This window comes from Cyprinus carpio, chromosome A1 (genome assembly GCF_018340385.1).
Source record: "Cyprinus carpio isolate SPL01 chromosome A1, ASM1834038v1, whole genome shotgun sequence".
Taxonomy (NCBI): Eukaryota; Metazoa; Chordata; class Actinopteri; order Cypriniformes; family Cyprinidae; genus Cyprinus; species Cyprinus carpio.
This window is the reverse complement of record NC_056572.1, coordinates 2,781,899-2,809,724: the sequence shown is the minus strand read 5'-3', so window position 1 is coordinate 2,809,724 and position 27,826 is coordinate 2,781,899. Positions and strand designations below refer to the sequence as shown.

At 35.3% G+C, this 27,826-nt stretch overlaps 2 protein-coding genes across 3 annotated transcripts; both read left to right on the top strand.

Annotated features, from left to right (window-relative positions):
* Positions 1–7,351: 7,351 nt before the first annotated feature.
* LOC109110030 (secreted frizzled-related protein 2-like) lies at positions 7,352–10,968 on the top strand. Its single transcript, XM_019123071.2, has 3 exons — positions 7,352–7,932; positions 8,015–8,095; positions 8,914–10,968. Exons 1-3 carry the CDS (start codon positions 7,434–7,436, stop codon positions 9,219–9,221), a joined length of 888 nt encoding a protein of 295 aa, XP_018978616.1. The 5' UTR covers positions 7,352–7,433; the 3' UTR covers positions 9,222–10,968.
* Positions 10,969–12,118: 1,150 nt separating this feature from the next.
* On the top strand, positions 12,119–27,106 carry LOC109110029 (arfaptin-1-like). Of its 2 annotated transcripts, XM_042718572.1 has the most exons (9): positions 12,119–12,289; positions 13,995–14,299; positions 16,961–17,059; positions 17,772–17,877; positions 21,658–21,770; positions 22,983–23,204; positions 24,386–24,543; positions 24,641–24,815; positions 25,840–27,106. In XM_042718572.1, exons 2-9 carry the CDS (start codon positions 13,997–13,999, stop codon positions 25,993–25,995), a joined length of 1,332 nt encoding a protein of 443 aa, XP_042574506.1. In that variant the 5' UTR covers positions 12,119–12,289; positions 13,995–13,996; the 3' UTR covers positions 25,996–27,106. The 2 variants fall into 2 exon arrangements, with proteins under 2 accessions (XP_042574506.1, XP_042574542.1); XM_042718608.1 differs by lacking the exon at positions 13,995–14,299 and having other exon boundaries at positions 12,122–12,289.
* Positions 27,107–27,826: the final 720 nt, after the last annotated feature.

Sequence of the window (27,826 nt, the reverse complement as noted above, 5' to 3'; positions counted from 1 at the left end):
TTTCTACTGATGTGACTGGAGTCCTCATCTCATTCTCAAAAGTGCTGTTCATTTGTTTGTGCAAAATGTTTTTAATTATTGTAAAGAAAAGCAGCCTTCTGGCTACAGAAAAACAACAAAGAAATGACCAAGACTCCCATACGCCTTCATGCTGTGGGACTTCAAGCCACTGCAAAATCATTCATCATGCCTTGTCCAAATAATCAACGGCCACTTTAGCTCAAACACTTCAACATGCAGCAGCAGCTTGATGAAAGCAAGTTTTATTATGTGCAACATTTGACTTGCAATGATACAGAAGAGGAAGAGGGTGGCCTTGTGATAGCACTTAGCATGGACATTGATTACAAAACACTGCAGCCAAGATTAGAGGAAAATGTCCCGTACATCAAAAGTATTTTTACTAACCCACAAGTTCTAAAACTGCAATGAACCTTGACGTCTTTAACACATCTTGTCACCCGTTATAACTCATGACAGTGTAGATTGTATAGCAATGCATGCTGCAATTGTTTGTTTATTTTTTCAATTGTGAAGTTCATTCTTGAGTTTTTGCATTAAAAATTACAGCAGAAAAAAAAAACACAGGAAAGCCCCTTTTTTTGCTTTCCAAGATGTAAAACCATCCCATTTTCAAACTTTGCAGCATTTTTCATGTATTTCCCGTGTTTTCTTTTTGTAGGGAATCTATCGCGTCTTTTCTAAATTTCTTTGATTACAATCTTGCCTTCATGTTCTTTGTGTATTTTCATTGTTAGTTCATGTTAACTAATGTAGTTAGTTAATGTTATCAAATGAAACCTTGTTACCAGTGCAACCTGACCATGCACTGATGAATATACTCTCTTTGCATGCCTGTATTGTGTAGTATAGTGCAGCTTTGGTTTAAATGCATTACAGTCACTGAAGGAATAAATGTGTGCACATGTGTGAGACAGTAGGTGGGGGTTACTGCGTGTCTGCTTTGCCTCATGCATCACCAGGTCGTTTGGCTGATGCCTGTAAACCCTTTTTTGCCACCAGGCAGACTCCTATGGATGCCAGGCTTTATTTACCCACAAAGCCATTCTCTGGAATGTCCCAGGTCACCTGGGGTCACATGGCAGCCCGTGTAGCACTCTATATGCAGTGGATGATTTTGCTGAACTTTGACATTTGCACTCGCAGAAAAAAAAGGTGCAAAAATTGTGACTGGGGCAGTACACGTGTTTGTACCTTATTTATCCTTAAAGGGTGCATATGTGTACCTTAAAGTTACATATAGTACCTTCATGGTAGATATTTGTACCTTCCAAAAAAGGAACCGTCCAAGTGACAGCTTTTGTACCTTTTTTCTGAAAATATATATTCCAGACTATTCTATGCAAAACTTTCCTGTAAGTACATCGCCAAAGAAAATGAGTTAATCAAACATGAAATAACAATGTACAGTACATTTGTAGCATTTATTATTGTAGGTAAGTGTTTGTTTCTACTTATACTAATACATTTTAATACTAATATACATGTCTGTATATTTTACAAATTATCACCGTATATAGTTATATGATGTTAATTTTCCACTATGACTACCAAAATATGCTTTTTATCCACAAATCATGGCCAATACAGGGTCATAACATCATCAGGGTAACACACATGAATAATGCAATAAATTAATGGAAATAGAATAATGCAATAAAAATGATCTAACAAAACACCCTACTACATTAATGATGATGATGATAATAAGAACAAACATAATTATTTACATAAGATATAATCAAATGTCAAGTCAAGAGTAATTTCTGGGCTTTTACTCTTTTTCACCATAAATTGTATGGTAGTTCCTAGATTTTGCTTCCAAAAGTTGTGCATTATTTTATAGTAAAATTGCATATAATGCAACATTAAACCATTTACAGTTTTTCACTGTATATGGCAAGGTAACTTACAGCTAATCAAGGTTTTTTTTTTTTTTCAGTGTATGAAGAAACATGAATTAATAATGAACAACAGAGAAACTATATGTATTAATAAGTGTATCATCATGTTTTATTTAATGTTTACATAAATTAATACTTCACTAACAAGTGAATAAGAATGCATGCATTGTTTGTTTGTTTGTTTTCAGCATGGGCCAGATTTGGACTTAACTCACGAAATAAATCACTAGAACCGCAAGCAAAGAATTAAGCTCATATAGGCCTGCTTTTGAAGCAGAAAACAGACACATTCACTCACACAAGCAGACAAAGTCTTCCCACATTAGTCATTCAGTCTATACTGCCATTGCTTCCATGCTGACTCAATTACCCCCAGGTTCTCTGTATGTGTTGGTGAGGGGTTCTGTAATGTAAGCACAATCTGAATGACTACATGGACCTTCAGTTCCATTCATTCGTGTGCTGTGTGACTGAATTCTTCAGCTCAAGCTGTGCAGAGCCGGGACTGACACTAACAAGCTTGTTAGGGCTGCAGCTTACTTCTCTCTCTAAACGGCCTTTTTCTTTCCCAGCAGGATAACACAGTCCACATGAGTGTGAATGCCCTCTGCTGAATCTGCTGACCTCGGCCCCCGTTACTCACACACATCCCCTGAGTGTGGGTCAATGACAAATAAAAGTGTTCACAATAAAGGAAAACAAAATCTAGTTTAAAACACGTCCTACATTGGTAGAAACGTAATCTTTGTATATTGTTGGTTTCATATGGTTTTGAAATTCCATTTTCAAAAAACATACAGTATTTTTATTTACCATGGTCAAATTATCTGATCTTTTAAGAGACCTTTTGACCTCAACACAGTCACAATCATTTTCTGTATTATGGTTTCTTTTCTGCATTTTGTTCTTATTACACGACTATAATTTGGTTTTTTTACGATAAGTTTTTTTTTTTTTTGATTAATCAGTGAAGACATTTCCCCCCTGAAAATATGTAAAAAAAAAAAAAAAAAAAAAAAAAAATATATATATATATATATATATATATATATATATATATATATATATATATATATATATATATATATATATATATATATATATATATATATAAAAAAATAGAATAATTTTTAATTATATATATTTTTAATAATATGAATTTGTCTTTTTTAAAGAATTTCCTTATTTTGATGTGGCTTCAATATGATATCAAGGTATATTCTATATATATATATATATATATATATATATATATATATATATATATATATATATATATATATATATACTTAACACCCTTAAAAAGAAAGGAACCAAAATCCTTGCATATAAAAAAAGCTATTTGTAAAAATAACAAATAAATAATAAATAAATTATTAATCTACTTTTAATTTAAATGAAAATACTATTTCATTCTACTTTAAAATTTCATGTTTAATTCAATGTGTTTCTTGCAGTTTCTTTGTTATTAATTATTAAATTTACTAGTGAAATTCTAAGTTAAAATTGTTTCTTTTTTCCCCTTTTTTATGCATTTTTGAATAAATTAATAGATTATTTTTTAAGATCTCAGACATTTAAAGATATCAACTAACGATCAACCTGTTTTAGTTTCACAAAGTAAAATTTTGTTTGATGATTCCTGCTGTCTAGTCTATCAGAAATGTTGTTTCCGAATATTAATTTCAAAGAAATAGTTATGAGAAAAATGTGCAATCTTGAAAGTATGAGTGCTGTGTGTCCTTTGGGGAAAAAATGCTCACCCTATAATAACCGCTGCTGGCTGCATTTCCAGTTTGTGTGAGCCGACATACCTTCCTGTTATTTAACGTCCCTCTTGAAAAGGGAAAAGTACTTTAATGTAAAGGAATGAATGTGCTGAAGAACTGAACTTACGCTAGACGAGGTTCAGCTATCAAAGGCCCCTTGGTTCCTGCCAGAGAAAACATACATCCTCTAATTATTTATGGCAGTGGCCTGACCTGTGAATCTCGATAAAAATATGTATTGTGGAAATAGTGAGTGGTAAGGGATTGATTGGGGTTAAAGAAGAGAGAGAGAGAGAGAGAGATGCGGAACTCCTGCAAGCTGGCTCTCATTTTCTCACAGGCACATTAATGAGAACCTGCTGTCCGCTATGAAGACTGAAGGTGAAGGTTATATCTCAAAACTGGTCTGATGACAGCTTTTAACCCTGCACTGATTCCTAGGAAAAACACAACTGACCTGCAGCTAGAAAACACATACAATTCATGCTACAACTCGTTGTTGCAACTGTGTCATATCAAGTGGTTGCAATGGTTTAAAGTTAAAAACGTCTAAATGCTGGATTTGTTTCAGCTTTTGTCTTCTCCAGATGTTAACTGATGGACTGGAGTGCTGTGGATTACTTGTGAATTATTGTGATGTTTTTATCAGCTGTTTGGACTCTCATTCTGACGGCACCCATTCACTGCAGAGCATCCATTGCTGAGACACTGATGCAGTGCTACATTTCTACAAACCTGATGAAGAAACAAACTCATCTACATCTCAGATGAACTGAGAGTGAGGACATTTTTGGCTAATTTTCAATTTTGGGTGAAATATTAGCCATTAATTATTTATTAAAACACTTAATCTTTCACAGTATTTGTGGTTTATTCCTTGTAAAGACAAAGCGATTAATATTTAATATATTTACATTCTACTGAACAATGTTGTGTTGAAGGGCTGGGCAAAATTCAGAATTTAAAATTTGGCTCCTTTTCAATTCACAAGTTGAAATTTGAACCAAATGACCTAAACCCCACCAGCAATGCACTTTGGAAAATTAAGTGTTCCTCCACTCTGGTTCACAAAAGTTCATTTCTTAAATATTATATTTAAACTAAATACTCATTTCTAGAGCTGGCAGTTCAAACTCATCCATCTTTCTCTCTGACTGTAAAACCTAAACTATGGAAGCCAGTGTCCACCACAGCTGAGTAATAAAAAAATATGATTCTGTAAGTCATAATGATAAGAAACATTCACATAATTACTAAGACTTAGTGTCTCATTACATAGAGATGCTTTCTCAAAACAGTGACTCGTTATCTCATAGTAACGAGAAACTTTCTCATAATATTGTTGATGTTAGACTGTTGAACAGCTGATGTTAAATTGTAAAATTGTTTTCTAAAATAACTCCTAATTTAGTGGCCAAGTGAGGGTTTTGTTGCTTGCCAATAACAACTTTGGTCAGAAGAAAAATTTTTGGGGCTAAAATAAACATAAGCACATTTTGATTGTTGAATATTTATATAGTCGATCAGATTTTTTTTCCATGCCATTTCTACGTAACTAAGCAAAAGTAAATAGACTTTCCAATAAAACGAGACCCTGATTGATGCAAACTTTAGAAGACGCCATCTGGTCTCTAATCAATATTAGTAACCCCTCTATTCTGGTTAGACAGATGAATATTGACACGTACACACAACATAAACACAACAAAGGGGCAAACGGAGGACACAGATCTCCTAGAGAGCTAAACTCGTCTTATCGTCATAGAGACCAAGGGCTATTGCTTTACAGCTAGAAACAAGCCTTTAAATGCTTCCCAGCAGGATCCCAAAGATGGGAAACCCCAGCAGCTAACCTGTATTTAATGGGGGCCTCTGAACCTATGACCTTTAGAAGCCTTAGGGGGTTTTCTCCATCAGGACTATTCCCCAGTAAACCCAGAAAGATCCTTAAAGCCTTAACATTGCTACATAAACACTCCATTTATATATAAAGTGTTGCTTGAACATTTTACAGGTCGCTCATGCTTTGGCTCAGAATTGTAGTTGTCCACTTTAAGCCTCCTCTGACTCTGTAAGGATGATCTGTCTTGTGATGAGAAAGGGTTTGTTTGTGTGACCCACTCAGAGGCTTAAAACTGGACCCTACCGAGTGATGAATGATGCAGGAACCAGAGCCACTGCAAGCAGTTCAGCTTCACTCAACGCTTCATTTTCTCACTCTCACTTCACACACACACACTGGTATACATGAAAAATGTTAGCCATATTGTATAAACTTATGAAATATACTTCGCATATTTTGCCTTAATGATGACAGATGACTGTGAGTGTTAAAAAGGTAAATATCACAGCATCACTCACCAAAGAATATGAAGTATACGGAGCTACCAAATGAAAGCTGCAAAAGATCGCTTGCAAAAAACCAAGTGAATAAGTTACATGTTTTCCGATAGTAATATGAGAAAAATGATTATTTTAAGAAATGTTCATTGAGAGATTGTTTGAGGAGCCCAGAATGGTTCTGTGGCATTAAGAGTTATTTCTTATGAATTACAAAATGAAGTATACTTCAAGTTCTTTTTATTTGTGGGATAGTTCACCCAAAAATGAATCATTTACTCTTTGAGTTTGAGTTAGAAACTTGTTCAACTTGTGGGTGAGTGAATCATGACAGTTTTCATTTTTGGGTGAACTATCATTTTAGGCAAACTTGAGGAAAGTTCAAGAATATTTTCCACATAGTATACTATGTATTAAGTATACTAAAATCAAAAGTATGCACAATGTATACTTCTTGTGACAAAATTGGCATTTTTAGTTTATAATAGTATACTGTTAAGTGTACTTTCAGTTTAATAGTAGCAAGCCTTAAGTACACAACTATATATGTGACCCTGGAGCACAAAACCAGTCAAAAATCAATACTTGTCTGAGATACAACTATTTGAAAATCTGGAATCTGAGGGTGCAAAAAAATCCAAATATTGAGAAAATTGCCTTTAAAGTTGTCCAAATGAAGTTCTTAGCAATGCATATTACTAATCAGAAATTAAGTTTGATATATTTACAGTAGGAAATTTACAAAATATCTTCATGGAACATGATCTTTACTTAATATCCTAATGTTTTTGGCATAAAAGAAAAATGGATAATTTTTTGGCTATTGCTACAAATATACCCCAGCGACTTAAGACTGCTTTTGCTCCAGGGTCACATAAAATTTATAAAACTATATTGTGAATTAGTTGTAGTGAATGTATAAGTCATACACTCTTCATTTTTTCACTGTTTCTCTTTTGGAACAAGCATTAAAATAAATCAGTTCCTGGGTAAAACCAGACCAACCGAGTTAAGTTGTGCAACTGACCCAACCAACCAATGCAAAAGACAGGAATTAGAAGGCTGTAGTTTAACAGAAAAAAAATAACTTTTTAAAATTACCTATTATTTTTAATGTTTAAGAATTTGTTTTGTACATATGCTACTTAACTTCTGTATTAACCTCGATAGGTTTAAATCACTGTATGGCTTGATATAAACAATAAGTGTGGGTCAAGGAGGATAAATGACTTCGAACGCTGCAACTAACTAGCTTTTCGAGGCACAGCCTATATATGCATTAAACAGCACGATGGACATCTGAGCGCCTTGCCTCGCTCCGCCCACACTTTGCTATGAGAAGAGCAGGTTGGTAGAGAAGCGCAGTCCCTCAGTTCTCGGTGCGCTCTCGAGTGAAACCATGTTGCGCGCGTGTCTGGCACTGCTGCTTGCGCTCTCCTTACCTGGATATCTGGATGCGATTCACGGATTATACGCCTTCGATCAGCCCGAGCTCTTTCAGAAAAAGAGCCACTGCAAACCCATACCTGCAAACCTGCTCCTGTGCCATGACATCGAGTACACGGACATGCGTCTGCCCAACCTCCTCGGACACGAAACCATGAACGAGGTCCTGCAGCAGGCATCCTCCTGGACCCCTCTGGTGCAAAAACAGTGTCACCCGGACACCAAGAAGTTTCTGTGCTCTCTGTTCGCTCCGGTGTGTCTGGATGATCTGGACGAGCCGATTCATCCGTGCAGGTCTCTGTGTGAGAGCGTGAAGAGCGGCTGCGCTCCGGTGATGGCCGCTTTCGGGTTCCCTTGGCCGGACATGCTGGACTGCAATCGCTTCCCTCTGGATAATGACCTGTGCATACCACCTGCGGGCGCAGAGGCTTTAGTGCCAGTCACCAAGGAAGGTAGGAACGCTTCATTACAGTCACTTTTTAGATGCATTTTGACCCTTTACCTTTTCTGCCATGTTGATCTTTTTTTGCCCAGTTCCAACGGTGTGTGATGCCTGCAAAGAAAAGCCTGAGAATGACAATGAAATTGTGGACAGCTTGTGCAAAAATGACTTTGGTAAGGCTATATTTAATTACTGTTTTAAGCATCTCAATTAATATAGTGGTAGTATCTCTGCTTTACGCTCTTAAAAATAAAGGTCCATTATGGATATGCCATATAAACGAACCTACACTCTAAAAAAAAAATGCTGGGTTGTTTCAAACCCAAATATGGTCTATAATCCAACTTTTGGGTTAAAAATTTAATTGAAACGTGTATACAGGGTTCACCCAAAAACACAAAGATCATTTACTCACCCTCATGTTGTTCTGTATGACTTGCTTTCTTTTTGCAGAAGATATTTTAAAAATGTTTTTGTCCATACAGTGAAAGTCAATGGGGTCCAAAACAGCACTGGAACCCATATGGCTAAAAAAAAAAAAGTTAGAGACAGATCATTTTCTTTTGTGTTAAATAGAAGAAAGAAATGCATGCAGGTTTGGATGAGTAAATTATGTTATTTTGGGGGGGGACTATCATTTAAATCCCAATTAATAATTTTTGATCTGAAGAACCTATGATATAACATCCAAAGAATCATATTCTGTAGCTGCTGAAAAAAAACTGCTTAAACCAGCCTAGGCAGGTTTACTGGTCTTTACTGATTTAGAATGGATTCTTATCCTGGTTTAGCTTGTTGAAATATGCAAAAAAAATAAAATAAACACCAGACCAACAAACCAGCTTTTAAGCATATAGGATGAAAAAAAAAACAATAAGGAACATTTATTTTAAAGAGCTTAGAGAAAAGTTATTCATCTATTTGGTCTACCTTGAATTCAAGCAGTTGTTATATCCATTGTCCTCAACCTTCAATCGTATTTACACACCAGCTTTAAAGATCAAAGTCAAGGAGATCTCCTACATGAATGGCGACACCAAGATCATTCCAGAAACCAAGAGCAGAACTATCTACAAGCTGAACGGAGGCGTTACCGAGCGTGACCTCAGGAAGACGGCGCTCTGGCTGAAAGATGGTCTTCAGTGTGTGTGTGATGAAATGAACGACATCAATGCTGCTTATCTGGTGATGGGACAGAAGATGGATGGAAATCTGGTCATCACGTCGCTGAAGCGCTGGCAGAAGGGTCAGCGGGCGTTTAAGAGAATTTCTCGCAGTATTCGCAAACTTCAGTGCTAGGAACATCCACTAATCAGAGCACACAAATGGTCTTGAATATGAGACCTGTAACCACAGATAAATGCATTTAAAACCCTAACGTGTGCTTTCCCAGGCCAGTCAGAGTTCAGGATTGAGGGTGATGGGAAAAAAGCACCTAGCATAGATTCACCTTTTCGTTTTCCCTCATTAGTTTTGCCAGTTTACTTCACCTGTCATATTTACTATTCACAAAACTCATTCACTCATCCCTCTCTTCAAACTCTTTAATTATAGAGCCCCAAAACTGTCCTGACAGATCTTCTATATCTTCTAGCATAAAGTCTGTCAATTGTCACTATTATTTCTTTATTGTAATTAGATTAAATGAATGAGTTGTTACATTATATGGCCAGAAGTGTGTGGACAACCCTTCAAATGAACGAGTTCTGCTATTCCAGTGTTTCCAGTGAACTAGAAATTTCCGTCATCATTTACTCACTCTCAAGTCATTCCAAACCAATGAGACTTTCATTCATCTTTCGAAACACAAATGAAGATATTTTTATGAAACCTGAGAGATTTTGTCCCTGCCTTCAGCTTAAAAAAGTTCTTTAAACATACAAACATTGATCAGTGCACATGCATAGAGCACAAAAAATATGGTAAATGGAAGCTCAATCATTTTTGCATGATACACAACAACCAGTTAGGTTTGTTTTTGTGTTCGTCACACAAGCATGTTTGAGCTTCTGCAAGAACCAATGAGATTTATTCTTGCAGGACAAGCAAGTGCAGCTGAGCTTCCGTGTTTACCATATTATCCCTATATGCTTGTGCATCAATCAATGTTTCTATGTCAATAAAAGCCTAAATTAAATCTGTTCACCGTATAAAGTAATTTTGGATCTTTAGAAGAATTGGATTACTTTGACAATGTCTTCATGAACTTTATGATGCATCGAAGATTTGTTTGAACGCACTTAAAAATATCTTAATTTGTGCTTTGAAGATGAGGAATATAGACTTATAGGTTTGAAGATGAAATACATGTCAGTTGACAAATATTTTTCCTCTATCAAATATCATTAAGAAACATGTTTTTTAGCAATGCATGGTGTGCGTGGACTTGAATCTGCCGCAGTAAATAAGTGAGAGTTGTGCGTGAAGTTTTGCTTTTATCAGCACAAAGAGATAGCTGGCTCTATTCTCAACGTTTAGAAATATCCCATGTAACACTAGCCTGTATGTTAATGTGAATGTTTTCATTTCTCCCCAGACAATTATGAGTAGACCAACAAATTCATGGTTTCTTTAGCCCAGGGTTTTTGTCTTCTTTCTACTTGAGCCTAATTACTGCACTGTATCTGTATTGTATCTTTTAAATTACAATCAGCAGTTTTATATAGTATTGGTTTATTTCCTTTCTGTGTCAGCTATTTTAATAATGTTGGGTCTGTGTCTTGTTATGCTCACAGAGTTGTTTGCTGTTTTCTTCTGTTTTGTCTTAATCACCAGTATTAGAGTAAGGTCACATGCTGCACCGTTACAGCAATGTTGATTCAATTGTATTTTATTGTGCAGTTAGTCGATGGAAAACATCTCAAGATAATAACCAAACTTTTGTGGCACTCTGTAAATATTCAGATTTTTATGCTTGTACATAGTTTGTCATTTCATTAGTGTTAAGTGCATTCATTTACACCCACCGCCATGTAATGTAATTTGTATCATTTTTCTTCAACAGTCACACAATACAAAATAAGAGCAAATAAATTTAGAAAGAAAATCATAAGCAGTGTGTTTTTATTTCTAAAAAGTATCTTTTGTTTTAACAATACAAAGTTTGTTTGACTTTATCAGTTTTTTCTATTGTTGCAGGTATTTGTGGTCTTTAGTTCCCCCTAGTGGATGGCTTTCAATTCTGATTTTGTTTTTTTTAATATAAATCTGCCTTTTACAAATCAGTGCTGAGAGCATTTTTCATTTCAAAATACATGCATTTTATTTTGTTTACTGTTAAAATAAGGGCTGCCAACAAAATAAAATCCTAAGTTCCTAATTTGAAATCAGTGGCACTCAAACTAAATGTTGCATTATATCTAACTGTATTATATTAAAATGTACATTTTAACAATAAAATCGCAAAAAATGTAACTTAAATAAAAGATGCCATCTAGTGGCTGAAATGTTTCATATAGGCATACATGCACTCAAAAAACTGCAGATATCTCACTCTAAAAGTACATAATTTGATATGAAAATAGTTTGATAGCAGGCCTATTAGTTTACTTGGGTGCAGCACATCCATTATTGTGATTTTTATTCTACATTTCAGAAAGATAACTGAGGAGACCACAAAGGTAATATTAGTTTTATTTAGTCATCAGTCTTACCACAACATTAAAGTTATTTTGGAGTAAATGTACAGTTAATGTATACCCAATGCCTCTACTGAAGACAGGTTAGGCCTATAAAGGATTATTTTATTAATCTATTCGTGATTCAAGACAATATGATGTAATATGATGCTGTATAAACTTAAAAATGAGAAATGCTCCCATGGCAACTGACTGAAACAAAATAAGTTGAAGTCGAAGTATAAACTAAAACTGAAATAAATATGCATTCAAGCTAAATACAAGTGCATTTATTTACACCCACCACCAAGTAATGTAATTCGATTGTGGACGATTTGTAGCATTTGTAGAACAAGAGCAAGACATTTCAAAAGAAAATCATAAACTGTTTTTATTCCTAAAAAGTACTTTTTTTAATAAATATAAATGAAAGCAAAAAACACATGCAAACACGTAAAAGCACATGAATAACACGCAGCTTTTGATGGCTATCGCTGGTTGTGTAGTTCGTGTGTGATGCTGTGCATTGTTTCTCGGTGTTGTATTGTTGGTTTGACCACTAGGAGACAGACATGCTGTGGCTCAAGGAATATCTACTGACACACACACGTCCTCTTCCGGGTGTGTTTGAAAAGGCTTTCACTGAGCTGTGTGTCGAATGAGACCCACAGCAACTCAAACTCAATCCGAGCCCATTTCTATGAAAAGATCCGTGCAGCAGGACCGAGACGCGCTGTGATCCGAGTGCAGGTGAGTGCTGCTGAACCATCAACTGTTGCATCGCTGCTCGCGCGTGTGTGTGTGTGTGTGTGTGTGTGATGGCTTCAGTGTGCAGGGCTGATCCTCTGTCTCCCCTGTCATGGGGAATAGTGACTGAAGGAAATTCAGCCAGACAGAATAACAGACCGTCGAATTCGCTCCACAACCTTCCACGCCTTGAATGATGAGGAGAAGAGTAGAGCTGGGGTGAAACAACTTAATGTCACCCAGTCATAATATCAATTATCTTCATGCTTAATAACGGTCGCATCATTGATATAAAAGCAGCAGGGGAAAGTAAAAGTGCAGGTTTATGGCGTTTTGTAGCGCGACTGAAGCGCTCGAGGCAGAGGAAGTAACTCAAGCGCAACTTGGTGACGTGCGGCGCAACAATGTAGCAACACTGAGACTGAATTCGCGGAAGGAGGAAGGCAGCTTCATTAAACAACACAACTTGTGTTTACAAAGCAGATGGTTTTCAACAAACACCTTGTATATGTGCGTGTTGTCTCGTTGCTTAACACTGGAAAGTAAAAAAGCGTTTACGTGTCCATGAAGTGAATTCACGAGTTCTACTATGGCGAAGGATTAGCTTATGAATATTAACTAAGTCACGTGACTGGACGCACCAATGAAGAGTGCAAAGCGTGACCTAAGCCTTCGCCCTATTAGGTTTCATCATTTTATTGTATATAGCTTTTTTTTTTTTTTTTTTTTTTAAGAAAAGTGGGCTTCTTCCTTTAATTGTCTATGACCTACTTTTACCCTCCTTCTATTAAAACTGAATAGATGCTTACACTTTTTTTAAATTTCATTTCAAACTGTCTCAGTTATTGACAGAGTGAGTGAATTATCACAATTTACAATGTACACAATTTCCTTGCACAAGATGGTTTAACAATCACATTTTAATTACATGCAGTAAACCTATAAAATTTGACAGTGTAAGTGTGTAAAAGTTGCTTTTGGCAGAGAATTGATCATTTTTGATATTGTCGTTTGCTGTATATGAAAATATGTAGAAGTCAATAATTAAATGACATCTGCCCCTTGGTTTAGAGAGAACATATCACCATGTGTAATTGGAGCTGTATTATACAAACCTATAATAACCCCACTTTCTAGGTTAACTCACACTGTCGGGTTTCATTATTCATTAAGCTGCACTGCAGCTCATCATAGAAGAGTCCAGCTAGTTCTTCTCTTGTGAGTTTAGTCTGCTTTATACGTATATATTTCCTTGTTGAACCATAAACATTTTGGGTGTGAGTAGTGTACACTGATGTACAAAGTGCTGCAAATGTCTTTTTATTGACCGGACGTCGCATTAATTACCTGAATCAGAATTTCTTTGTCTAAAGGAATGCAGGATGCAAGTTTATTAGATGGACTGCATATGTAACATAATATTAACCAAAAGGCATTTAAAACTAGAATACGGTCAGAAAGAATGTGTTTATGTTGATTTACTAACCCATCTGTTTCAAGCCCTCTCACTGAAAATTACATTTCAGCATTCAGTGCTGGTTTCTGGGTATTATTGATCTGTAATAATTACAGGCTGTTTGTACTTCAGACAGACTTTTGTTCCGTGATGTGCAGCGTAATGCCAGAAAGCCTTCCTGAAACCTCAGCGGGATTCAGCACAAGAAGGAAAAACTGTCGGTCAGTCGCTCACACCTATGTTTACTTTCAGGAATGTCAGAAGCTAGTTTTGACTCGGAGAAGAATGCCTCGCAGGATAATCGGTCGGCCCCTAATGAGCGGGGCCCTCAAAATACTGCAGACTCTCTGAGTGATTCAGAGCAAAGCAAAGACAGCCTGGATGAGACACACATGACTGAAATTGACATCAGTGAGGACAAGGGAGTTGGAAACCACAATTATACTCTCAGAGAGGATGATGATGATGATGATGAGGAGGAGGATTCTCAGGCCCAGAGTAAAACTAGTGGAATAATTGAGGATAAAGCTGAAGCGGCGACAGAAGCTGATGTGAAGGTGACAGTAATGAGCTGTAGCTTACATGTTGCTGTGATTTCAGGCTTTTTTAAATATATTTTGAATCAGCTGAGTTATCTGTGAATTTAGAAGAGCTAGACCTCTGCCTGAATGAATTATCAATCATATCTCTCTCTTTCCATGTCTTCGTGAGGCGTCCTATATTTCTCTATGCAGGTGGTGGTGCATTTCTTTAGCCTGTTCTGGGACATTTTGCTTGGCTGTCTCTGTTCTTATTGCATTTAAATATTTTACTTTTTTGTGTTTTTTAGTTTGCAGACTTGTCATTGCTGTGCATTGTAGTTATGTGATGCATATTACACAGTTTTTTATGTAACTGATATTACATTATAGATTTTTATTTGCTGCAACTTTTTTTTTCACAATTTTAGTAACATATCCATTTATTGTTCATCAGCCATAACATTTATTTTCAGTAATAATTATATATCAGTGATTATCTCAACTTACTAAAAATGCTCTTAATGCAACAGCAGAATCCTAGCAGAGAAGTGTGAGCATTTCTTTCTAAAGCAGATGATTAGTTTGGCAAACTTAAATTTTTTTAGCAGTGTTTTTTGTGCAAAGGACTCACTTGAAACCGAATGTGATGCCAGATCTCTCCAGATTTGATTCATTTGATTCATCTGAGAGAGTTTCATCAGAGTCACTGACCTCCTGGCAGCACGATGACATCAGGTGGCTTTGAAAGATTCATGCACGCTGTGTGCTGTTTTCACCGGCTGGACAAACAAGCATCCAGTCTTGAAGATTCAGTTCACTGAGCCTCTCAGCAGAACACAAACCTTAATAGCCGTTTTAATAGTTACACATTAAGCCACATGCAAGGGCACCGTGAAATCAAACCACCTTGAAATACACTCTTATTTTGCTTAAATTACAGCCTGATACCAAATAGTGACGACAAACCGCTCGTATCTTGCTTTCATTTGCATATGTAACTGAAGTAGGCACTTTTGGATTTATCTGAAATCTGTAATACATCAGTATTGGTCAAAACCCATATTGGATATTAAATCACGAATGCTCATTTCCACCTGTTTTTATCTTTGCTGTTACGTAGCATGAATTTAAAGTAACTCCTATCAACACTGTTAGCAGATCTTTATCTTAAAATTATAATCGGACTATCTAAACTTTTACATTTGTTTTATTTTTTACATTTATTTTTATGCAACATAGTATAGAAGCAGTATAGAAACAATAATCAGTCATCAGCCATAACATGAAAATAATCATAAATTTGTGTCTCTAGACTGATCTGCACATTGCTCTGAATATAACAGTAAAGCATTTACAGTAGAAACCTACAAGTGTACTGTACCATAAGTCAGTATGTAAAATATGCAAATATCACACTCTTTTGAAAGTATTTTTTTTTTTTCTTTTTTTTTACAATGATATTCTCTTTTATCTGCTTAAAGCTGAAGACCCAACATTCAGGGACTTGTTTAGTAAGATTTTACCGGAAAATATTTTTTATCTTATGCTAATTTAACAAAAAAAAAATACAATTAAAAATAATTTTAGCTGCTGTTTTTTGTGTTTGCTTGGTTTTTATTTTGTCTAGCTTTGGTTGTGTCTGCCTTTGGACTTACTGTAAAGCAGTGGACGTCAGTGTTTTATTGGAGTGTTTAAAGACTCATCAGCAGTCTTCTTACTGAAGTTTTGTGTTTCGTTCATCCAACCATGACTGAATCTGTGCATGTCCACTTTCCATTCATTATTAGATTCATCTTAGATTAAAATGTATCACTCACACAGACATTTTGTAGGTTTATATTTATCAAAATAATAGGTCAGATTTAGTCCTAATTGGTCTATTTGAGACTATATGTTATACACCAGTTATACTGAACATTATGGGTAGTGTCAGCTGGAAAGAAAGGCAACATATACTGTACTGTTTTGTAAAAATATGTTTGTATTTATTAAAACGGCATTTTATTATATTCCAGCATAGGATTAACACCATTCAAAAGTTTATATAAGAAGTCTCTTATGCTCTTAGGGTTGCATTTATTTGATAGAAATGCAGTAAATCATTACTATAATGGCATTATTACAATTTAAAATAAATTTTCTATTTTATTTCGATGTAGTTAAATGTATGTATTATTTAAATGTGAAAATGATGGAAATTATGAAAATGATATCTATCTAATAATAAATTGAATGCATCATCACTAAATAAAAGTATAGCATTTTTGTTTATTTCCAATCAAACTTGTGAATGCTAGTGTATATGAGAGTGTGTCCCAAACTGATCAAACTGATCACCAGATGGCAGTGCAGTCAGACCTGGCTATTATTCCTGTACCTTGTACTTTTTGATTAACTAATTGTTCTATTTCCCGGTTGATTTTAAATAATTGTTCTACAGCAGCAGCTGACCTGATCCGTTTTTACAGCTGCATTTTCTTTGCTTGTGGTGCTGCAGTTAACCCTTCACGAGCCTGACGAGCTGCGGTTGTGCAAAGCTTTCTGGTGGTGGCAGCGCTCTGCATCTGAACTCTAGCTTTAACGCTGTTTCTGTCCTAGTTCTTCTAGTTATTGTGTGTGTGTGTGTGTGTGTGTGTGTGTGTGTGTGTGTGTGTGTGTGTGTGTGTGTGTGTGTGTGTGTGTGTGTGTGTGTTGAAGGTGGCTATGGCAGAGGAGGCCTACAGAAGCCCGGCTGCTCAAATCTCAGTCACCAGAAACGGAGAAGCAGACATGAGTCACGAGGAAGTGTTTCAGAGGGTAAGCACCCATCATGCACTGTTTCTAAACTGCTCTTGTCCTGAACAGACCTCAACTATCAATGGTGCCTTTTGAACCGTAGTCTTTTTGACTACTAGACACCTTGAATCGCCGGGGTCTCTGAAAGTACCTGGTTACAGCAATGTTTGACACAGATAGTTGAGAATGATGAAACCCTTGATTATACATGCGTTTGGTGTCGCCAGATGTGTACAATGTGAAACAATGGCGCTAGAATGACACGGCGAGTTGTTTAGCAGCAGATGACCAATCATAAATTAATTAGTGCTTACCTCATTAAATATTCATGAACTTTGTACAGTCACAGAAACTTTCACACACACACTGTATTTAGTTTCAGTGTCGGAGGGGACTTTTTGAGTCAAGAAGAGACGCTGTAATTTGTTTTTATGCACTTGTACATTTAACACACTGCAGATTTACCAATAGTTTTTACCAATAATATTCCTGTTATGGGTTGTATCGTCAAATTTATGTTATTCACCATTCAACATTATTTTTCAGTGCTTAGATTTAAAATGGATAATATTCCTGGCACCCAATGTGCTTTAACCCTGACTTTAGACCATTTTAAATTTACCAAAATTATGCTGTTGTGAAATTAATGATTGAAAGCAGAAAACATGGTACACTGCTTTGTTGTGATATCATTAATTTTTATTCTTGTTCTCCCGGTTTTATTTCTTTCTAGGATGTGCCACATAATATCAACTCTGGACCAATCACGTCACACTTCCAGAGTTCACCTGAAAACTATGCAATGAATGAGGGAGTGGTCCAAGTGGGGCCGTACACAGGTATAACACTGAGTATGCATTGAACATCATTTGACTGTGCATGCAATGGCTCAGCGTGCTACAGTTGATGCACAAATTAATGTGCGTACAAAAGATTACATAGAGATTTGCAACTTGCTCAGAAACAACGGGGAAATGTTTATCATTTAAAACACTTCCTTTCATTGTAATAAATGAGATCAGGTTAGTGTGGGTTGTTTTTTTTTTCAGTCTGTAGGTTAGTAGTGTTTAGAATATCCTCTCTCTGTCCAGTGCCTCTAATGCGAACCACATTTGTTTGTCTGCGTTTCTCTTTGAGTGTGTTGCAGAGAAAGGGACAATTTGAATTTGAAAAGAAAGGTGTTCCTGTCTCATTACAGAGTCGCCTGTGATCTTTTTTTCCCTATCTACTTCCCCTTTCATTATTTCATCCTTGTCTACTGTGTGAATGAATTAGGACGGAAACATGGCAACCTGTCATTAGTTTAGTGTAATTGCTGACCACCGCTTTTTATTATTCCTCTATCTCTCCCATGTCACTTGTTAGCTGAGGAGGATATGAATGCAATGAAACCGATTTGAATATAATGTCTATTTAAAGGGCGATTATTGTAGATTTCAGACTTCCATACTATTATGATCAGAACCTCCACATACAGGCACAGTTCATTCATCATGGCAGTTGCGATACTGACAAAAAATGATGTCTCCATATTTGGGGTGGGTTTTGATTACAATAATTGAATAATATTTTGCTGAGTGTGTTTTTGAGTTGGTTCTTTGCCTGGTTTAGGCCTGTGATGGATAAATAAATATGACACTAAAACCGCCAGTAGGTGGCAGCAAGTCCCTGTGTTAATGAGCGATTCACTGAGTCATTCATTCAAACGATTCATTCAGAACACCCGATTCATTTAGAAATGAATGTCTTTATGAATGGATTACTGAATCATTTATTCAAACCGTTTGTTAAAAACGCCTGATTCATTTAGAAACAAAGCAAGTGACTGTCTTTATGAATGAATCACTGAATCACTGACTCAAATGATTCATTCAGGAACAAAACACTGCAGTGTTGCACTGAGACGCACAAATGTTCTGCTCTAACTTTGGAACTTTTTCACTGGTGAAACAGAAAATACACTGTTGTGTCTAAAGTGTAACTCAATATTAACTTGTTGAACTGTTGTATAAAATCAATATCACATTTGCGATCGCACTCGTGTGCTGATATTCAGGAAAACAGCACTTGCTCGTGTGATTTTACTCCACTGTATCGTATTTTATGAATTAGGTGTGGCAGCAAGTTCCTGTGTTAATAAGCGATTCACTGAGTCATTCATTCAAACGATTCATTCAAAACACCTGATTCATTTAGAAATGAATGTCTTCATGAATGGATTACTGAATCATTTATTCAAACAGTTTGTTAAAAACGCCTGATTCATTTAGAAATAAAGCAAGTGACTGTCTTTATGAATGGATCACTGAATCACTGACTCAAATGATTCATTCAGGAACGAAACACTGCAGTGTTCCTCTGAGACGCACAAATGTTCTGCTCTAACTTTGGAACTTTTTCACTGGTGAAACAGAAAAAAACACTATTGTGTCTAAAGTGTAACTCACTCAATATTAACTTGTTGAACTGTTGTATAAAATCAATATCACATTTGCGATCACACTCGTGTGCTGATATTCAGGAAAACAGCACTGTTACTCATGTGATTTTACTCCACTGTATCGTATTTTATGAATTAGGTGTGGCAGCAAGTCCCTGTGTTAATAAGCGATTCACTGAGTCATTCATTCAAAAGATTCATTCAAAACACCTGATTCATTTAGAAATGAATGTCTTCATGAATGGATTACTGAATCATTTATTCAAACAGTTTGTTAAAAACGCCTGATTCATTTAGAAATAAAGCAAGTGACTGTCTTTATGAATGGATCATTGAATCACTAACTCAAATGATTCATTGCAGTGTTGCTCTGAGACGCACAAATGTTCTGCTCTAACTTTGGAACTTTTTCACTGGTGAAACAGAAAAAACACTATTGTGTCTAAAGTGTAACTCACTCAATATTAACTTGTTGAACTGTTGTATAAAATCAATATCACATTTGCGATCACACTCATGTGCTGATATTCAGGAAAACAGCACTTCTGCTCATGTGATTTTACTCACCTATATCGTATTTTATGAATATAAAACCCACACATTGATATTTTGTTGCTTTCATAACCTGAGACACAGAAAGGTACCGCATACCGTAACACCAGAAGTCACGCATGGAGCTGCATTCCTTCATCTCCTCCTTACTAACTAACTCACGCTCCCACTGTACCACTGTACATTCTTATTCTACACTCTCAGAAAAAAAGGTACAAAAGCTGTCACTGGGGCGGTATCTTCTCAAAAGGCACACCTTTGTACATAAAGAGTCCATATTGGTACCTTAAAGGTACATATTAGTACCTAAAGTGTACATATTAGTAGCTAAAAGGAACAAAAGTGTACCTTTTGAAAAGGTACCTTCCCAGTGAGAGCTTTTGTACCTTTTTTTCCTGAGAGGTCTATTAAAATGTTCAAGAGATATTAAAAACTAACACCACTTTCCACTTTTTTTGTCAGATTCTGCCAACTCTGTCGGGGCTCATTTATTCATATTGGATGACCTTCCTGTAACCTTTGGCCTTTCTGGCTGCTTGCACAATATAACAATTTTTCTGATAAATAATTTCCACCTTTTCCCTTACAGGACTTTGTTATGCAATGCAAAACAGTGCATTGCTTTTGTTGATTCCCACTGTTTCTGCCGCCATCTGATTTTTTTAATGAGAAAAACGTGTTTCACCTAAGCTTATGTTTAGTCTAGTATTAGTCCTTTCTGTGTATTTGGTATTGTTTATATAATATTGTAGTTTTTATTAATATTTAGGATTAGCATTTATTTTTATATTTTTAGTTTTAATTTTAATTTTAGCTTAATTTTGTCATTTTATTTTTTGTATTGTTTATATAATATTGTAGTTTTTATTAATATTTAAAATTAGCATTTATTTTTATGGTTTTAGTTTTAATTTTAATTTTAGCTTATTTTTTTGTCATTTTATTTTTAGTATTGTTTATATAATATTGTAGTTTTTATTAATATTTAGAATTAGCATTTATTTTTATATTTTCAGTTTTAATTTTAGCTTAATTTTTTTCATTTTATTTTTAGTATTGTTTATATAATATTGTAGTTTTTATTAATATTTAAAATTAGCATTTATTTTAATATTTTAATTTTAGCTTATTTTTTTTGTCTTTTTATTTTATATACATATATATATATATATATATATATATATATATATATATATATATATATATATATATATATATATATATATTTCTAAATTGTTTTATTTTTATTTTATTTAGTAACTATAGTATGACGACTTTCAGTTAGTTTCCAATGCAACATTCCTAATTTTCACTTAGACTTCATATTATATTTTATTTTATTTTATTTCCAATTTATTTTAGTTAACAACAATGTTTTTTTCAGTAGTTTAGTTTGTTTTAGTTAACAATAACAACACTGTTTTTAATCAGTAGAAACAGATGTGATTTGTCAAACACAGAATTATCTTGGATGTTAATATTGACTGACTTGATTTAGCCAATCATCATCGTTTTATCCCATCAGATGACTTATTTTAGTCTTAATAGTTTCCGCCAGTGCATCTCAATAAGAATGGAGGGGTAATATTGTATCCCATTCAGTAAACGGATGTCATTGTGTCGTCAGGTGCTCTGACAGAGCAGCAGACGGCAGGAGCAGTGGTCCTCGCTGATGACATAAAGAGTCCTGCCATAGAGAAACTGGAGCTGATGAGGAAGTGGAGCATCAACACTTATAAAGTGAGTGATTCCTGTCGTAGTGCTTATGATGGCATCTGTGTTCCCTCAACATGTCTCAAGCATCCATGTGTCAGAAAAGTCTGTTTGGCTTTAAGACGCATGTACAATACTAGTTTAGTCCGGCTTGTGACGTTTCTCAGTCATGATCCCTTTGAATATTCTCCCCATCATTTCATGTCTTCTCTATAATATTGCTGTTACAACAGAGACAGGGTTCTATATATCCTTTGTGCCCCTTTAAATCTTTTGTAGCCCTGTAAATATTTCTTATTTTCAATGTTTTTTCCTCTATTATTGCCCATTTTGTCAAAGGTTTAGCTCACCCAAAAAATTAAAATTTGCATAGGTAGGTGACTTTTTTTCTTAGTGATTCATAAAATGTAACTCAACAGCTGCACATCTTTGAGAATTAAAAAAATCATATCAAGGAGCACAAAATTAATAGCCATGGCTCCTGATGATAAACTGAAGTCTTATAAAGCGAAACGATCAGTCTGTGCAAGAAACTGAACGTTATTAACTACATTATTACCTGTGATCCAGAGCCTATAGGAAATACGATTCTTTTCCACGAACTGGTTCTTTCGGTCAGTTTGTTTCAATGAACTGATTTAAGAACTGGAGCACTGAATCAGTTCATTCATCAGAGAATCAGATACACCGCAATTTCGGCTCATTTTGAGTCGCAGTGACTGTCAGGCGTCTGAAAGTGAGTTTTGATCTGTGCTGCTCGAGACGCAAACTGATTCAGATGATTCTTTCAGACTTGGTGAACTGATTCAGACGATTCTTTCAGACTTGGTGAACTGATTCAACTAGTTCTCTAAAAAGAACCAATTCAAAAGAACGATTCATTCACAAAGTGAACCGTTTACCTGAGGCTCAGGATTACAGGTAATAATGTTGTAAATAATGATTTGTTTCTTGCACAGACTGATTGTTTCGCTTCATAAGACCTCAATATATCGTCAGGAGCCACGGCTATTAATTTAGCATTCCTTGATAAGATTTTTTCATCTCAAAGACGTGCAGCTGCTGACTTACATTTTATGAATAAACAAGGCCCAAAAATCTTTACCGTTCTACTGAAGAAAAATAGTCACCTACATCTTGATTGGGCTGAGGGGGAGTAAACTAACAGCACATTTTAATTTCAAAATCAAAGTGTCTCTTTAACAGATTTTGTATCTTGTACTGTACATCTCCCTGCAGTGCACTAAGCAGATTCTGTCAGAGAAGTTAGGACGCGGCTCTCGTACGGTTGATCTGGAGCTGGAGGCTCAGATCGAGGTTCTTCGTGACAACAAACGAAAGTATGAGCATGTTATCAAGCTGGCGCAGACACTTTGCACGCAACTGGCGCAGATGCTGCAGACGCAGAGACAGCTGGGCGATGCATTTGCCGACCTTAGTCTCAAAACACCCGAGCTACATGTAAGTATAAAAACTATTTAAAGAAGCTTTTCCAAAAAATATATCAACAATCTTATGGGGTTTTTTTCCATCTCACAAAAATACTACATTTGTATTTTTTATTATTTATTTATTTAGGTTTTATTCTTTTTCAGTGTAAACTTTAAATGTGGTTATAAATGATGTTATCACATCTGAACAGTGTTTTCAATCTTTGTATCAATATTCTGAGAGCCAACGATCTCAGACCATCTCACAAAAATACTACATTTTTATTTTTTTTATTATTTATTTTTTTAGGTTTTAAATGGCCAAAAAAAAAAAAAGTACACGTTCAACACATGTCTTCACTATCACTTTTTAACAGTTTAACACATTCTTGCTGAATAAAAGTGTTAATTCCTTTAAAAAAGAAGAAGAAAAAAAAAACATGCTGACCCCAAACTTTAGAAAGGAAGTGTATATTGTTACAAAACATTTCTATTTATTATTTATTTAAATGCTGTTCTTTTGTTACTCATCAAAAGAATCCTGAAAAAAGTTTCACAATTTAAAAAAAAAAGAAAAATCAGCATATTAGTATGATTTCTGAAGAGCATGTGACACTGAATAACACTTAAAAAAATACACCAATAAAAACAAAAAAAACGAATAGAAAAAAATATATTCATACAGAAAACAGCTATTTTAAATCGTAATAATATTTCACAATATTACTGTTTTTTCTGTATTTTTGATCAAATAAATGCAGCCTTTATTTCTTTTAAAATCATTAGAAATCTTACTGATCCTAAACTTTTGAACAGCAGTGTTTACAAAATATCATAATTCTGGCATTGGATTTGAATGCAGTAATATTTCACTCTGATCCAACACCGATAACTCTGCGTATCATATATGGATTTTCAGCTCTTTCTTTGAAAGATAATATTGCAAAACTGACACAATAACAGAATGTTCTGTACAGTATAATTTATTCATGGACTGTTTTGGATACACTTTTGGTATTGATGTTTCCACCATGAATGCTAAATACTTCATGACTGGACTCTATCCAGAAAGTGCCCTGGTCCCTCAGGGAGTTACATTTCATTTGAATTCACTTATTTGCAGACGGGGTAAAGTCTCATTGCAGTATCTGTTTCTGGTTGTTTTAGTAGCTGCAGATATAGATGCGATCTCTATATATTTATGTGTTTCAGGAGGAATTCGGCTACAATGCCGAAACCCAAAAACTCCTGGCGAAAAATGGAGAAACTCTATTAGGAGCCATCAACTTCTTCATCTCCAGTGTTAAAACTCTAGTGGATAAAACTATAGAGGACACCTTGGTCAACATTAAGCAATATGAAGCAGCAAGGTCTGAAAACATCTTTACAAGCCACTGAGTACTACTTTTATATTCATTTATTGAGAAAAACAACCCTCATTCTCTACGATCTGTGCTCTTTCGGTAGGATTGAGTATGATGCGTATCGCACAGATTTAGAGGAGCTCAATCTGGGGCCGCGGGACGCCAACACGCTCCCCAAAATCGAGCAGTCTCAGCAACATTTCCAGATCCACCGCGAAAAATACGAAAAGATGCGCATCGACGTCTCCGTCAAACTCAAGTTTCTGGAGGAAAACAAGGTAGGTGAATGTATCTTGTGAAATTCGTAGCATTTAAATAATCTTGTTTGTCTTTTATACTTTTAATCATTTACATAATAAAATTAATTTCTGAAGTTAATATGGTTTCTGGACTATCACTGTAGCTAGTAACAGGTTATGTGGGTTATTCTGTGCCTGTAGGGTTAATGTTAGTAAAGTTTGTGACCTAGGCAGTTGAGGAAAAAAAAAAAAACTCTTGTACAAATCTTGCACCTTGTTAACGTGATGCTGATGTTCCTGTAATCTTTTAAAATATATTGCATGCTCCATCTCTGAAACAACCTTCATTTTTGGCTGATCTAACCAAACCCTTGTTTTTCTTGTTCAGTATCCTGGAAACAACGCATTGCATTACAGAAGTAAAATATGTTGCAAAAAGATGATGTATAATAAACATTAAAATTGCTTGTTATCACTAAAGTTGCCTAGGCTACACTAAATTTGCCAGACACATTTCAAGATATAATCAGCAATGAATTCATTAAAATAAAATATGTGAGTCACTTTAGTGAATTTTTCAATGTTTTCTTATGTATTGTTTTTATTTACTGAAATAGTTTAATTAATGGTTAAGGTGTGCTTTCAAACCTGCTTTGACATCAGAGATTTATCCTGATTTTTATTTATTCTGATTCATATTTTTAGATGCCAGTTTTGGCTATCATTAAGTTAGTTAGCACAGTTTTATTTCTAGTAACATTAATAACATTAGTATCTATGTTACCCTGATCAATTTTTTTTTAGGAGAAGAAGAAGTGTGCTTTATTTCAATTTAAATACAGTATAGTGAATGCCAAAGCTAAAAATCAGTTAAGTAAATAAATAAAATAAATATAAATGCTTTTATAATTATTATTATTAACTTGCCCAATTACATGCCGAAACAAAAAGTCTCTTTCATACTGATGTTAGTTTTTTTTTTTTTTTTTTTTTTTTCAGCACTGATGATTTATGATTTCCATCCTCAGGGTGTGAGTTACAGTTTTCATTCTCTTTTCCTCAGGTGAAGGTTTTACACAACCAGCTGATTCTCTTCCATAACGCCATCGCCGCATACTTCGCAGGCAACCAGCAGCAGCTGGAACAGACCCTGAAACAGTTCCACATCAAACTAAAGTTACCAGGAGGAGAAACCCCCTCTTGGCTGGAGGAGCACTGATAAGAAAACCAAAACCATAAAGCAGAAATCTCTCGCTGTATCACTCCTTTCACTCTTTACTCCTTTCAGGACACTAAAACTGTCAATAAACCTATGAGACGGGAACCGTTTTGATGAAAGAGAAGTATTTCGCTCCTCTCTCTGTCCTTGCTGTGTCTGATGTTACACTTGAAGTTTAGTTTTTAAACAAATGCTCTTTCTTCAGTCGGAGAGTTTGCACACAATCTTGTTTTTGAATCAAGTTACCAGCACTTTAATGGTAGACGAAATACAGACAAATAAACCGGAAGAAATGAATGTTGTAGAGACAAAGATGATTTAAAATCAATCTGAGACTTCATTCTACTTGCCTTTTTAGACCTCGCTGGTGTCAGCCTCTCCTAACCTTTCTTTATGTAACCACACTGTTATATTGATATCAAATACATTGGCATAAATGTCCACACTGCCGCCGTAAAGGGCATGTTGATCTGAGAAGCTGACCGTTTTCGTAGCTGCGCTGTATTTACTGTCAGGAGAAAGTGCAGGATAACCAGAGGTTGTGAACTCAATCGTTGGCTTTTTGTGTTAAAGTTTGCTAACGTGAACCTTTGAAAGGGGACGAGGCTTTGTTTCTGACTTGATGTGCCTTGCTCTTCGTCAGTCATCGTCAGTGTTGTGAGGAGGCATGAAGAACAGATGCTCGCACTGCCTTCCTACAGACCTCAGAAAGGACTAATAAACACAGCCACACATGCATATAGACCAGCATCCTCTCTTTAACTTGAAATTACAATCTGTGCTATCTGTTCTTATGCTTTATTTTTATAAGCCTTGCATTTCTTCGATAACTAAGCCGGGAAACTATTTTGTATAAAATGTAAACCAAACTGATTTGACATAAGAGAGCAAGTCAGCTGCATGGGTTTTGTTGTACCTTCTCTGTGCATCTTCTCTTTTTGTAATGTTATTACTATATATATCCAAATCATTCCCTTCTTATTATTGCAGTCAGTGTCTAATGAGTTCAGCTCTTCAGATACAGTCGTGTAACATCTGGTCTGATTAAATTAACCCAGTTTCCACTCATGATGATGATGAGTTAATCACATGCTAACCTGAAAAAGCTTTACATTTAAAATTCATGCATTTAAACTTTTAACATGGCAGTATGTACCTACGGGGGAAAAACTTTAAAGGAAATGAATGTAGAACAAATTAATATAAAAATAGACAAACTATGGATGCCCAGTGGAATGTTAAGATTTACTGAATACAGAATAATGCAGTTGTTTATTATTGGAGACTCATTTGATGCACAACTAACCACCTTTGATTCGAGTGTGACTCTTCAAACACAGACATCACTGTACAGTAAAAGTGTGAGGACTGACTGACATGCATACACGCATCTATATATTTGTAAAATCTTGTATTTTTCTTTGGGTATAAAATAAGGGCGAAAGTCCTGAATGTTGAATCATGGGAGACAGTAAAAAATAAAACTTATTATTCTTAAGTCTTGTGTATAACTCTCTTTTATTTAAAAATGATTAAATCCTTCCAGTGGTAAGTAATCATGTTTTTTGTTTCACATTTCATCTGACGTCACGGTCATGACCGCATTCTGCCTTCAGGGGGCGCTGTTGTCTGTTTTGTTAGTTCACCCAGTGTTTACACTGACTTTATGCTAGTGTTACATAATCACTAAATTATTCTCAACTCTTTGGAATCCAAATCCCTTGTTTGTCCCAGACTATATTAAAAGGCCTTCATACATGAGCTGATATGTACTTATGCTGCTTCTGTTGGAATACGAATAAACTCAAAATATAATATCAGTATAATGTGC